At 41.3% G+C, this 14,096-nt stretch overlaps 1 protein-coding gene across 1 annotated transcript in view; it reads left to right on the top strand.

Moving 5' to 3' along the window:
* Window positions 1–1,766: 1,766 nt before the first annotated feature.
* The window catches only part of SERGEF (secretion regulating guanine nucleotide exchange factor), a gene marked incomplete at its 5' end in the record, with an annotated part of 174,219 nt that continues 161,889 nt past the window's right edge, over window positions 1,767–14,096 (top strand). Inside the window, 8 exons of the mRNA XM_080617861.1 lie at window positions 1,767–1,790; window positions 3,389–3,527; window positions 4,239–4,394; window positions 4,721–4,815; window positions 6,167–6,227; window positions 8,158–8,271; window positions 8,577–8,639; window positions 12,002–12,160. Of these exons, the coding sequence (XP_080473987.1) occupies window positions 1,767–1,790; window positions 3,389–3,527; window positions 4,239–4,394; window positions 4,721–4,815; window positions 6,167–6,227; window positions 8,158–8,271; window positions 8,577–8,639; window positions 12,002–12,160 (811 nt within the window). The remainder of the gene's footprint in view (window positions 1,791–3,388; window positions 3,528–4,238; window positions 4,395–4,720; window positions 4,816–6,166; window positions 6,228–8,157; window positions 8,272–8,576; window positions 8,640–12,001; window positions 12,161–14,096) is intronic.

Genomic DNA, 14,096 nt, shown 5'->3' with positions numbered 1-14,096 from the left:
AAGGATGCTGGGGATGGACTGTTCATTAGGGACTGTAGTGCCAGGACAAGGGGTAACGGGTTCAAACTTAAACAGGGGCAGTTTAGATTGGATATAAGGAAGAAATTCTTTACTGAGAGGGTGGTGAGGCACTGGAATGGGTTGCCCAGGGAGGTTGTGAATGCTCCATCCTTGGCAGTGTTCAAGGACAGGTTGGACAGAGCCTTGGGTGGCATGGTTTAGTGTGAGGTGTCCCTGCCCATGGCAGGGGGGTTGGAACTAGATGATCTCAAGGTCCTTTCCAGCCCTAACTATTCTGTGATTCTATGAATGGAAGACCTGTGATGTGAAGAGTGTATTAAATAGCAAGCTAAGCAGTGATTCTTCATAGGTATATCAGGAAATCCGGAATTTGCAGCTGTGAAGGTTGCTGGAAAAATGGGCTGAAATCTTAAATATGCTGTAGGTGCTAGTCCAGGATTTTGAGAACTTGAAAGGACTTTCATAAACCTCTGTGCTTGAAAATCAGTTTGAGTTTCGTATGCTTTCTAGTAGGCGACATCTGCTCCATAAGCAATTGCTGGTCCAAGTATGTTCACTGTTTAAATCAAGTATAGGTTACTTTTTTTCTGTGTCTGTTAACACATTTAACTCTTTTAAAAAGAACAAGATGTAGAAATATGGTCTACAGCGTTTATGGCTTACATTACACTTTAAAGTAGTTTATAGGAGCTTTGTCTTTCTAAAGAAACCATCTTACATATGAGTAGCAGGAGGATCTGTTTTGTCTGCTTCTGTGGTAACAGTTAATATTCAGCTGCATTTTAAAAAACGTTGGGATTGTTTTGTTGTTGAAATACACATAGATCTGTGTTACTTCAAATCTTTGAACAGTGTATACATTTTCAGTAGAAAACCTTATACTTGATAAATTAGCGCCTTATTTTGAATGCTTTGGAAAAAGTTATTGTATCTTTATTTGCACTTGTGTAGCAAAAAAAGAAAAAGTCAACTGCTTTAAGTAATAGAAAATGCATTTCTGCAACATTAACAACACCTCTGTTTGGCTTCACACATCCAAACCATCTAGCAATATACAGCAGTAATAATTTAAGTATTTTAAACTAGGGTGAAGGCTGTAAATGTCAATGAAATAAATGACTTGTTAATTATAATAAGCAAACCCCCTTCAGCACTGTAGCAATAAACACAAAGCACTTCTGACCAAGAGTTTGTATGTTTTATACTGTGGTTCACACGTTCCACACACGTGCCTTAATTCCATTCAGAACGGTACATATTTGGTTGAGGATTAATTTGTTTTCCCCTCATTTTTTAAAGCTTTAGTCCTTTTTCCCTGTTCAAACGGGTGAGCGCTGAGAAAGTTTTCCGGCGCCGACGCCGGTGGGGGGCCACCGTCATCCGTGGGGCTCTGTCAGCGCCGGCGGGTCCGGGCGCTTGGGCTTTGGGGGAGTTCTTGCGGGCAGCAGCCAGAGCTGGAGCATACCAGCGGGGTACAGCCAGCTAGGGGCTGGGGAGGCCATCAGGACGGCAGCTGCTCGCCGCAGACGGCTCTAAACGTTCCCGAGGGCTCTGAGGGCCCCCCGCCCCAGGCCGGGACCTCGACAGGTGAAGCCGTAACAGCGCTGCCCAACGACCGCCCTCCACACGGGCCCCCGGGGCGCCCCAACCTTATGTGAGGCGGGGCCCCGCCGGAGCCCGCCCCAGTCCAGCCTCTTCCTGCCCGGCCTGCGGCGCGGCGGGAAGGGCCGAGAGCGGACGGTCCCATGGAGCCCTGGCTCTTCGCGTGGGTAAGTGGGCGCTCGGCACGTTCTGCCCCGCGGCCGCGAGGTGGCGGCTGTGGCCGCGCAGCGGCGCTGGAGGCCTGCAGGTTGCTCGCCCTGCCTTGGGCTGCTGTGGGGTCGCGGTTGTGCGTACTGCTGTTGGCCCGCTCTCGCCTCGCTTGGCGGGGCACGGGCGGGCTAAGGTTCCCCCTCCCCGAAAACAGTAGCGCTGTGGTAAAGTTGTGGCGAGTCATCCTCGCCGCGCTTCCCGCGGCAGCTGAGGGTTGGGAGCCCCGCGGCTTGTCCTGCCGGGGCTGGGCCGTACCTCGGGCTGTGCGCTAGGGGCCGGGGCGGTGCTCGCGACCTCCTACCGCCGCTGAGGTGTGAGGGATGGGTAGACGCGCGTTTGGCTTCGAGAGGCTCTGCGGTAAGCATGCTTGGTAATAACCCGTTAGTCTTGGAAGGGTAAATGGAGTGTGTTGGCATTGGGTGTGCTGGCATTGGGGCAGGCATGTGTGTCTCTTAGTTCCTCAGGCACCTGTTTTCTTTCTGCCCCTTATCTCAGCTTGCCTGCTTTTGAAGACTTGAACATTCATTGCGAGTTATAGGCTGAAATGAGAGCTTGTGACATGCCTTCTGAAAAGAATTATGTCTCTTAAATAGTAACATGCTCTAAAACAGTCTACCACCAGTAGTGACTGTGAGAGAACAACTTGTTCTGCCTGTTGAGCTCAGATTCTGACATCTCATCCACCTGTTAACTGCGGGCTCAGGAGAGCAGCCTCATGCTTTTGTCTAAGATATCATTGTTTCTGCATGTACAAAACATTTATTGCTAAATGTGTTCTTTTCAAGATTCAGTAGGTGCTGCATCCCTTGGGAATCACCAGCTGGAAGCAATGTGGATGTTGAGTCTTGCTGTTACTATAGTGTGTGGGCTAGGAAGGTTCCTGAACCCACCTTTGTGAATGAAGGTTGCTGTTAAAACTGCTGAACACTTCACAGAGCTTAAATTGGCTAAGAATTTCCAGAACACCTTACCAGGTTGTCTGTAGTGGCTTTTGCTTTCTATGATTTGTTTAGTGGCTATAATTTTGTACTTAGAAATTTATTATAATTGGTGTATTTTCATTTTGACCGCTTGAAAGACTTAGTTACTGAGGGGTAGGTGTTTCTCCTTTACTTGTTTAGGCTCCAGAACAAGGTAGCATGTCTTCCTAATTTTCTTTTGGAGGTGGATTGCCAGAAAGCATAGGCATGAATAGATTTTAGTAATGAGTGGGATTCACTAACGTTAAACAGGTGGTAATCATCTTGGTAATGAGGCTTTCATCCTTAGTAACTGATCATCTATAGTTGAAGGCTTACCAGGATATATTCCAATATGTTTCCTAAAATTATGGGGTTGGAGGGGCAGCCTTAATGACAGCAAAGTTGGGATGGTCCTGGACTGTAGTTCTGGGAATCCTATATGACAGCAGTAAGAAAGGTTTCCATTTTGGGGGACTTTCAGGGGCAGATACTAGCAGGTTACCTGGTGACATACCCCTCGTTTGCTCTTAGGAGCATATGTGTATCTTTTTTGCTAACTTTTTAAAAAAGTGTTCTTCTGTGTGCGTTTGAAGGGTGCGAACAGCTATGGACAACTTGGTCTTGGTCATAAAGAGGATGTGCTGCTACCTCAGGCACTGAAAGATGTTTCCTGCAAATGTCAAGACATTAAAAGCATTACTGGAGGAGGGGGACATTCTGCAGTTATCACTGGTAAAAACATTGTACTTGCACGGAGTGTGTGACTTCTAAACACGTTTTTGTCTCTCTTTCCCTGTTGGTTTGGTGCTGCCACCTATCTGAGGACTGTTTCTGAGCAAATATCATTCTTAGTTGCAAAACAGGTTTCTCCTGTGCCAATTAACTCAATGTTTGGGGAGACTGGGGAAATTCCTGTTTTGCTCATCTTGTGTGGTCATTTTATGGCTATGTGAGGACTGTTTCTTAAGCTCTTTCATATAACAGCTTTTCATACAAAGTAGCCAGTTTTTTTGTGTTGAGGATGGGGGATGGGAGGGAGGAGTCAAGTGGGATGTTATTAAGTTTTGAGAAGTTTTAAAGTAAGGAGCAGAAGATAGCATCTGGTCTTGGAAAGTTTCTGCTGTATGCCATAGCTAAGGATGGGAAAGAAGGGATACTGACAAATGTGAATGTGATAGAAAAGCACATCATGCATCTTAGTGAGAGGTGCCTGTCTTACTGTACAGATTGTTTCCCTTGGTAAACCCAACTCTGCATAGTCATACTTATTCAGAGATGATTCTGATGCATCAGAAGTAACTGGTTATTTTGCTTGATTGCAGTGCCTAAAATGACACATGATCACTGGCGTTATTTGTGACAGGATCTCATGGATGTACACTTGTCCTTTTAGTTTGTGCAGTGGAACGTGAATTTAACTTATTTATTTATTTTTATTTCCAGGTGAGGGAGAACTCTTTGTATGTGGCCATAACAAAGATGGGCAGTTGGGATTGAATCACAGAGAAGATGTGCTACGTTTTACTTTGTGCACTGCTCTGTCTGGATTTTGTGTGAAACAAGTTGCCTGTGGCTGGGATTTTACAATCATATTAGTAGGTAAATCTGACTTTCTAAGAGCTGAAGAAATATCTTCATGTAGGGAACACGCTGAAAGTTTCACATTGCTGTTGCTTGTGTGACACACTGGCACTCACATGTTTTGCCTTGCAAACAGAGCTACTCCATGTTCCTTGTATCCCAGTGAACTTCAGACCTTTGTTGAACATGGTGTGTAAGACCAGAAGCCTGTGGGGCTTTGGAATGGGACATGTTAAGTCCTTTTTCTGAGTTACTTGGCTGAAATATTTTCCTTGTTATAATGTTGGAGTGCTTAGCTTTTGCTCTCGGCTTTACTGATTTGGCTCTAACACTTCATTTCGCAGGGTCTGGCCTAGTTCTGTCCTGTGGGTCTAACTCTTTTGGACAATTGGGAGTTCCTCAAATTTCAGGTCCCTGCTTGATTCCACAAAAGATAGAGGTAAAGATTTGAAAGGAATTGTGCTTCAGAACTCTGTATTTTATGTTTCTTCCAGCAACTTACAAAGGCCATCTGATATTAGTGGGCTTTAAGCTAAACTCTTCAACTATTTTTTACAAAGCCTATCTGTTACAGTAAATTTAAAAAAAAGACCAAAGGTGGTCATTGATCCAGAAATGACCTTTTCTTATTTGCCACAAATGGCTTATAAGCCAGAAATGGCTGTATTATTGTATGAAGTTGCCTACTTCTAATAAAGTTGTCTTTTTCACTAGGGATTCTAACATTTCATAATGTATTTTGTTGACATTTGCAAAATTAATCTGATGCTCAGGTGATGTAAAGTGATACTAAAGGTAGTGAAACTGTGCAGATTTTCTCTATCTTAAGTATTGTCTCAAGTTTGTAAGATACTAGGTATGTTTTGCTATGTGAAGGGTATGTACCTTCACTGTACCTTGTTGGAGGTTTTTGCTCAATAGTTCAAAGCAAAACAGTAATCCACCCTGAAAAAAACCCAGCTTGTACGGTGGAGTTAGCAAAGTTAGCTATGCCAATTCTTCTGTCTATTGCTTTTGTGCTTCTTGTGCAGCAGTTCTGTTCTTTAAGTATGTGTTGGGTTTATTGAGTGCATTTATAACTGTCAGAGTTTCTTCCCCCAAAATGAGGACTGTAGTATTATTTCTTGGCTGTAAAAAACAGTTAGATTAAAAATAAGCTTGGTCACCCCCAGAATAATAATGTGTATGTAGCTGCAGGAAAACTAGACTTAAGGGAATAAACATTAATTTTATCACTTTTGAGATTAAAATGATATTGAGTTTATATGTAAAGAAATTGACAAGTACGTTGACTCACTTCTTAGCTGACCTCCGTTATTTATCAAACAATATCGGCTTCCAAGGAAATAGGATGGGCAAAGTAGATGGTAATTTCTACATTGTCCAGTACCTTCAGTTGTAAGTTCTGAAGATTGGACTCTGACTCATGGTTTCCCTGCAAATCTATGGTGGTATCCATAGACGCTTGTGACCAGTATTTGCTGTGGATGTTTTGGTGTAATTCTTGAGGAACGCTGACTTAAAATTAAGAAATAAAAAAAGGAACCTTGGCAATACAAGTATGTTTACGTGAAGGTTTTCACTGTGGCTTTTATTTATTGCCACAAAGCTGGACATACAGTTGTTTTTCTTGACTTATTTATTTATTGGAAGATGTTCCCACTGATTTTTCTTGGCCAAAATGTACTTCCGTTATGATACAAAATGTTGATATGCATTGTGACAAGAGGCACTAAATACAAAAAGCAACTAAAATACTTTTTTTATTTCTTCTATTTTTCTTTGAGTAGTCTCTCAAAGAGAAAGTGGTGGATGTTGCTGCAGGACTGAGACATGCCCTTGTTGCTACAGGTAAATATGTCATAGTTTTAATATAATTTTATTAACAAATGAAATGGAGTTTTAATGGCTTGGAGGAGGAGAGGGAGGGAAAGAAGATGAAATTTCTTTTGGCTTCTATTAAACTATTACAACAAAAATACTCCTGAAAATCTTATACTAAGATTTTGGCACAAATTAACAGGAATAATAAACATCCTAGAATCATCTTTGTGGAAATTGGTGGTGAAGAACTGTTCTTCAGTACCTCAGAGTAATGGTTTATTAACAAGTTAATTTTCTGATGGGTGGAAAACTTTTTGATTTCTTTTATCCTGTTCTGAAACAAAAACACATAAGGAGGTGTCGTGGTTTAAGCCCAGTCGTAAATCAGAACCATGCAGCCGCTCTCTCGCTCTCCCCCTTCCACCCCCTTGCTCCCAGAGGGATGGGGAGAAGAATTGAAAGAATGTAACTCCCACGGGTTGAGATAAGAACAGTCCAGTAACTAAGGTATAACACAAATCACTACTGCTACCACCAATAATAATAATGATAAGGGAAATAACAAGGGAAGAGAATACAACTGCTCACCACCCGCTGACCAATACCCAGCCTGACTGAGCAGTGATCCAGCCCTTCCAGGTAACTGCCTCCAGTTTATATAGTGGTCATGATGTGCTGTGGTATGGAATACTTCTTTAGTTAGTTTAGATCAGGTGTCCTGTTTCTGCTTCCTCCTGGCTTCCCCTCCGCCCTGGCAGAGCGTGAGGCTCAGAAAGTCCTTGGTCAGACTAAACATTTGAGCGAGCAGTAACTAAAAACATTGGTGTTACCAGTGCTGTTCCCAGGCCGAAAGTCAAAAACACAGCGCTGTACCAGCTACTAAGAAGGAGAAAAAATGACTGCTGCTGCTGAACCCAGGACAGGAGCCTTTTTCTGGAAAAAATATTTCTGGTCCATCAAAATATCTTCTGAAGATTTTGAATTCGTTATGATACGCAAAATAATGGATTTGGTTTGTGTAAATTGTTTCAAAATGGAACTGCAAATGAAGTGTGGCCTTTTTAATGGTGTATTTGAAACTGACACCTGGAAAAATGGCAACAATGAAACTTGTATTGGGGGGGAGGGAGAGGATCTACTTAGTTCATTTCACTCTCACACCTCGAGAAATCTGGTCCTCTGACTTGCCCACTGCTGTGTGTATACTTGGGATGGTCATAACTTCTAAATATTTCTCCTGCTGTTCTTGGAGATTTTGAGTTTGTTCATGGAATAACTGTAGAAATCAAACCCTTCCAATTTGCATGGTTGTGTTAAACTTGAGGAGCAACAAACTATGTGTACTCTTTTATTTGGTTGTAGTTCTGTATGAACTTTAGTATGGATTCCAGGTAGTGGAATCTAGCTGGAGATTAAAAGAGATGCTTGGAAGAAGAGTGGGATGTCTGGTGCTTGTATGAATACTGGGAATTAAGCCTCCCTGAGCTCTGCACTCAGTGAACATCTTGATTCAGAGCTAGGTCAGATTTTCCTGAGGAGAAAAGTGACTTCATTCCCTCAGTGTGCTGGACTGCCCGAACAAATAAGCATGAAGAAAAGAAAAGGGCAGAGAAAGCGCAGTGAGCTTATATTAGTAAATTCCTGAGGCACTACAGCTATGGAATTTCTGTTACTGAGTCCTCAGTAATGTCCTAATACAGGCTTGAGGGCTGAGACAGGTTGCTTAGTATTCTCTTGGTCTTAGGAGACTAGAATATTGTTATAATGAGACTAGAACTAATTGTTGCTTGATGACATCATCAGGGTTATCTTTGTTTTTGGCATAAAGGTCTTTTAAAGTGTAATTTGAATCAGTAAAAATTAAGTGAATGTACCTTTAAAGCTAATTAGTGATTCAAGTGCTTTTGTTAGTCATTGATGTGTTTTAATCTCTTCTATCTGTGTTTATTCTGGAAAGAGAGTGGTTTGGTGCTTCAGTGGGGAACTGGCATGGCATCTCGGGCAAAGCGTGCACACCAAGGGAAAACCCTCCCCCTGTTCTTGACAGCAAAGGAACCTTGTGAAGTAACAGGTAATCCAGGAATCTTATTCCTTTGCAAAGGTGGATGGAGCAGAAATATAATTTGGAGTGATATACAGCATCCTTTTATAATAAAGCCGCTTGGTATTCTAAACATATAGTGAAGTATTTGAAGGATAGAATGGGCATATGAGATCATAATCTATGGGGGAAAATGGTAGAGAGTCTTGCAATGTCTATGGCTAAAAAGCGGAGGCTTTTGTTATGAAATTCATCATCATTCTGTTATACTTACATGCATGTCTATGCATAAAATGATATCTGCTCTACAGATTTTGAGACTGATTTTTCTTTAGGTCTGGAAGATGTAAAGGCAAAGGCAGTTGCTGCAGGCTCCTATGATTCAGTGTCACTCACAGGTAGGCCTTAGGTACAGAAGTGGAAGTCCTCGTCTCGGCCTATAAAGGTTTGTGTTCTTTGGAAATGTTCGTTGCTTTTGGTTAGACTGGTAATAGTTGCACTGGCCTAGTTAGTGCTGGTTAATTGTTTTGTAATAGCTTTGGATTCTGAGAACTTTAATTATTTTTTTTTTTTTTTTTTCAAATTCATGTTTTGAATTATCTGAATTCTGTGTGTTTCTTCTTGAGATCGGACTTAGCCCTGATGAGTAAGTAAAGGTCTGGGCTTATACTTAATGATTAGAAACTCTGAAAGTATTTGTGGAAGCACATGCTTGGATAAGTCCCTGGAGCTGCAGCTGCAGTTGGATAACTCTGAATGGTTGAGCACTGGAACCAGTGCAACCCTTTGCGCATGGAGAAAGGTTATGTGGTTGTTCCAAGAAGGACTGCTGTGGCTATCCTTCTTTTACATGAGGTAATGCCTCTGCATGGGACTGTGCTGTTCAAGGATGTGAAATATGCGGAACTGTCTTAGGTGTCTCTAATGTAACAGTGAGCAGATCTGTGTAAAGCAATGTGAGAGCACAAGGCTTATTTAAAGCAGTAGGAAGTTGCTTTAATCACTTAAGCACTTCCATAATGTCTGTCATTTGTTCTTTGATCTTTAGGCAGTACTTTCATGCTGGAGTATTGAGTATCCAACAATGAAAGTCTAATAAAGATTTTTGTTGTTGTTGTAGACAAGGAAAAGGGGAAACAGAATAGCTTTTCCTTCTGTAATCTTACAGTTTTGAAGTGTGGAAAACATATTGAACCTTATGAAGACAAGTCTTCACCAGACTTTATAGGAACAAGTTCTTAGCAAATAGGCAGCCATCTGGTACCTTTGTTGTCATTCAAGAAGTACTGGAGTATTTGCTTATGCTGATCTACATAGGTTTAGTTGTATGGGTTGATGTTCCAAGATGTAAATTATATTAAATTCTGTGATGCAGAGTGTATGTGTGATTAGTGAAGATCATAAGGACAAATAGAATCTTCTTTAGCTTATTAGTACTCTAAATAAAGATAATTCTTTAATGCGTTTGGTTTTTATTCAAGAGAGCAGTATACTGGACAGCAGGGTGACCAAGATGAACAGAGCAAGTGCCAGAGACTTTAATAATGTGATGCTATTGCTGCCCTTCATCATGAATAATACTTGTTATTGGCTAAAATACTTTATATTTTGAGGATAGATGATTTGGTAAAGCAGATACAGTACTGCAGGGTGTAGTATTGAGGTGGGGATTTTTTTTCTGGGAATCTCACGCTGTGATGCATTTTCCTTGGCTCTGCTCCATGAGCCGCCTGCTGGTAGGATACCAAACACCTGCAGCCAGGCAGGGTTTGACACATCTGTTGAAGTGGGTTGTTGCAAATGTGAGTGGCGGTTCCTGAAAACGATCTTTTTGAAAAGATCTGTTATCCTTTTGAAAGGATTGCTTTTTTTGTTTTGGAGTTAAAAATAAAAGGAATGGTACTCTACGTTTACCCAAATTAGGGAGAACCCTCTGGTGATGGGAATATGGTGCCAAGTGTCATAAGTTTTTCTTAAAACCTACTCAAGAAATGAGATGAGGGTTGAGCATATGATATTTCCCAGGATAAAGCAAACACACCTTCTGGAAAAGCAAAGGAGGTGACAGAGGTAGTGTATCTTAGCTGTGGAAACACGAATGACCATAATATTTTTCTTTGTTGAAATAAGCTGTTTCTGTCACCTCTATTTTTTTTCTCTTCAGAAGGTACTTCACTCTGGGAGAAGGTTTATCAATTTCTGTGGAGAAGTTGAGTAAAACAATTGCTTGATTTGTTTTTCCTTTTCATTTCAATTGTGTTGTCTTAATGAGGAATGTGGGAGGTCCTGCAAATGACTTTCAATGGCATGTAACTTGAGAAATGCTTGGTTACCCCTGCCCTATTTTTCACCCATAGCTCATTCTTTGTTACTGTTACCAAACTGAAGTCATTATTGTAGCTTAAGTCCTACTTTTTTCTTCTCCCTCTGAAAGATTTGCTTCTGTCATGCTGCTTGTAAAGTGCAATACTGACCTGAGACTTTCAGAAGCCTTGAATGCAGTGGAGATGTGCTTGGAACAATTCCATGTTGGAAATGATATGGCTTCCAGGCTTTCTGGGCCCATGATCATATACTTCATGTGTGCAGGATTTAGTTCTTACTCTTGCAGCTTATACAGGGTTGGAGAGGACTTCAAGAGGCCTGGTGTTCTGTTAAGTGTGTCTTGTGGATTATGTTTGTTTTGGTGTTTTTTTTGTTTTTTGTTTTTTTTTAACATGGAGGCCTAGAACCTGAGCAGAATAATTTTCTGCTGACAAGATGGAACTAATTATATGTAATACCTGCAGAAAGACTCATCTGAACAGTCATCTTGTTACACTCAATTGGTTGTTAGGCTGTGAGCAACTCCAGCTTGCACCAGTAAAACATATGAAGTAGTGTGGATGTTTCTGTAAATAAAATTATTCCTGTGGGTGGAATCGTAGAGTGTGCGCTTGCATAAATGCTTACTCTAGAAAAGAGGTGGGGAGACAATTGATGAGTTATCAGTCTCTCAGTACTTGCCTAGCATTGTTTTGAGGCATGGTAATATTTTAATTTTGCCTTGTAATGGGTGGTACCTGCTTTAGTTGTATGTTTGTAGCTGCGTGTCTGCCCAAGGTGAGACAAGGAGCATTAGCCTGTCCCTGCTTTAGGGGATTTACTGAATTTGCTCAAGCTGAAGAAGGCAGGAGAGTTATGAGCAGAGCTAGAAGCCTGTAGCTCTTGCAGAGAGGTTGGGAGACTAATGCAGAGAAGAAGCAGCCAGCCAGGCTTTGAAGAGTCCCAGGTAATGGAAGGGAGTTAAATTATTTGCTGTAATTCATAAGGTAGTTTACAGGACTGAATCAGAGCTTTGGGGTGGAGGTGAAAGCAGGCCTGCAAAACCAGAGTGGACTGAGATGGACTACTCCATGAGGGTCCCTAAGATGCTTTGATTTTCTTTTTTTCTCAGAGAAGTTGACTGCTGTGGTTAGTTTTCTAATGAAAAATATGGCAGAAATGAGGTCAAGGCATTTTGAGCTTGGGTTGTTTCAGGGAGCCAGTGTAGCCCTTGGAAAACGGGCTATGTTGTTAAGGCCCTTGAAAATAATTTCTGATGTCCTAGTTACAGTGTGCGTGCTTGTGGTAAAGTGGTAGGAAAAGGCATACTTTGAAAACACAAATTGAGTGAAATATTGTTCTTTCCTTCGCATCGCTGTTTTGAGACAAAGCTTGTATCTGGTGGTGGTCTATGGTGGTCCATTTTCAACATATTTTACTTCTCTGTCTGTTGTAGATGAAGGACACTTGTATGTCTGGGGTAGCAACAAACATGGGCAGCTAGTGAGCAAAGAGATCTTTCTTGCTGAGCCCAAGAAGATAGACACTCAGTTTTTCTCACATGAAAAGATTGGAGCAGTTTGGAGTGGCTGGACCCACTTGGTGGCACAAACAGGTAGGATAACTGAAAAAGAGTAACATATGGCACCAAAACAGTAAATTGTCTTTATTGCATGCAAACAGTGGTCTTTCTCAATGATACTGGTTGGATGTGGGGTTCTGCAGTTTAACCTGAGCAGTGGTTATCTTTTGAAAGTGATGGACAGACATCCCTTGGCTTTTGTCCCTAAAGTATTACTGTTCTTAAAGATCAGAGGGCCTAGGCGTCTTTATAAAGGCAGTAGCACCTGCATGTACACACTAGAGAGATGCAGGCTGAGTGCGTAATCAGGTTACTGGTTGTATTGGGCGTACATGGCAAGGTTTTGGTAGCGGGGGGCTGCAGAGATGGCTTCTGTGGGAAGCTGCTAGAAGCTTCTCCTGTGTCTGATGGGCCCAATGTCAGTCAGCTCCAAGGTCGACCTGTCACTGGCCAAGGCCAAGCCCATCAGTGATGGTGGTAGTGCCTCTGGGGTGACACAGAAGGGGAAAAAGTTACTGCACAGGAGCAATTGCATCCAAAGAGAAGAGTGAAAATACGTGAGACTCTGTGAGCTCTTGATGCTAGAATTTGGAGGGATGTGACGTATGACTAGAAAAACTCTGCGTTATTCTAGCTGCTTTCTTAGCTATTTAAAAGGAATGTTTGAACTCTGATTTTTAGAGAATGCTGTAGCAACAGTTTCAGAGCTGTAGTCAATGCCACGTGCTGCTTGGAAACTTTTCAGTTGGACTAAAAGAATTTATCTCAAAATGTATAATTCTAAAGCGCTCAGTGGAACAGAAATGATAGAAAAATGACCTTAGTTGGGATAATATAATCTTTAAAAAGTTTTGTCAATGTGGTTTCCTTACTTTGCTATTTCTTAATGATGCACACCCACCGAGTAAAATTTCCCTGAAGTTTTAGTAACTTTACTGTTTCACCTCATTGATACTTACCCATGGCCACTGCAGAAATGAAGTGAATATTTTAGTAGGTGATTTTTAGCAAGTAAAAAAAAGAAGTGTCAAGTGACTAGCTGGGGTTTATTTTGGTGAGTGTTCGAAAGGAATTTAAATAAAAATAGGTTGACTTTTTACATCTGCATTAGAAAACGGGCCAAGCGATGCAGCGCTAAGTTATTGCTGAAACTGAATTTTATGTGTTTAGAATATTAAATCTCTTTCAAAGTCAATGGACCTGAACCTAAATCATCCAGAATAAGATTTCTAATGGCCTTTGCCAGCCTCTAGATACCAATCAGAATCTCATGGGACTTTCAAGGGTTTCTCATCTGCTAGGCATAGTGTGAGCTAAGCACTTAACTATTTCTGAAAAATCGCTTGCTGCCTGTGGTTAAACTTGCAGGTTTAATCTGCAAGTAACTGAAAAACGCAGCCCACTTGGAAAGTTTTCTCTGCATGCAGTTCTTCCTCCATTATTTTTGCCTACTTCCAGCAAGGAAGCAAATGCTGCTTTATGGTGCTGAAGACCCATAAACGAGTGTTCTCCAAACTTTGCTGGCTGTGCACTCCTATATTTATTTTTTTTTTTTAACATGCACCCCAATATATTTATACTGATGTATTTATAAATTAGACATGCACTGCCGTCATCTGTTATGCAACCTATAAAACGTGCACAGTAGAACCTTGATAAAGATGAGATAAAGGTGAAATAAACACTACTAGAAGTACGATTTTATTAACTAAAAAGCATTAGTAATTAAAATACTAATTGATCTATTTTTTTTTTTTAACTTCCCTCCAGTGGATTATCTTGTGCGTCCCCTGGGCAGCGTGCATTCCACTTTGGAGTGTTGTGTTTTCCACCGAAAGTAGTGAAATTTTAAGAGGCCATTACAAATACCGTTTGAATTTGTTGGCTTTTTGTTTTCTCTAGAACATTAATCCTGGTCAGAGTAGTAATAATAAAACATTCATAATTGCAGCTGTTTTGACAGTAAATT

Source organism: Psittacula echo, assembly GCF_963264785.1.
Source record: "Psittacula echo genome assembly, chromosome: 5".
NCBI lineage: Eukaryota > Metazoa > Chordata > Aves > Psittaciformes > Psittacidae > Psittacula > Psittacula echo.
This window is presented reverse-complemented; position numbering and strand designations above follow the sequence as displayed.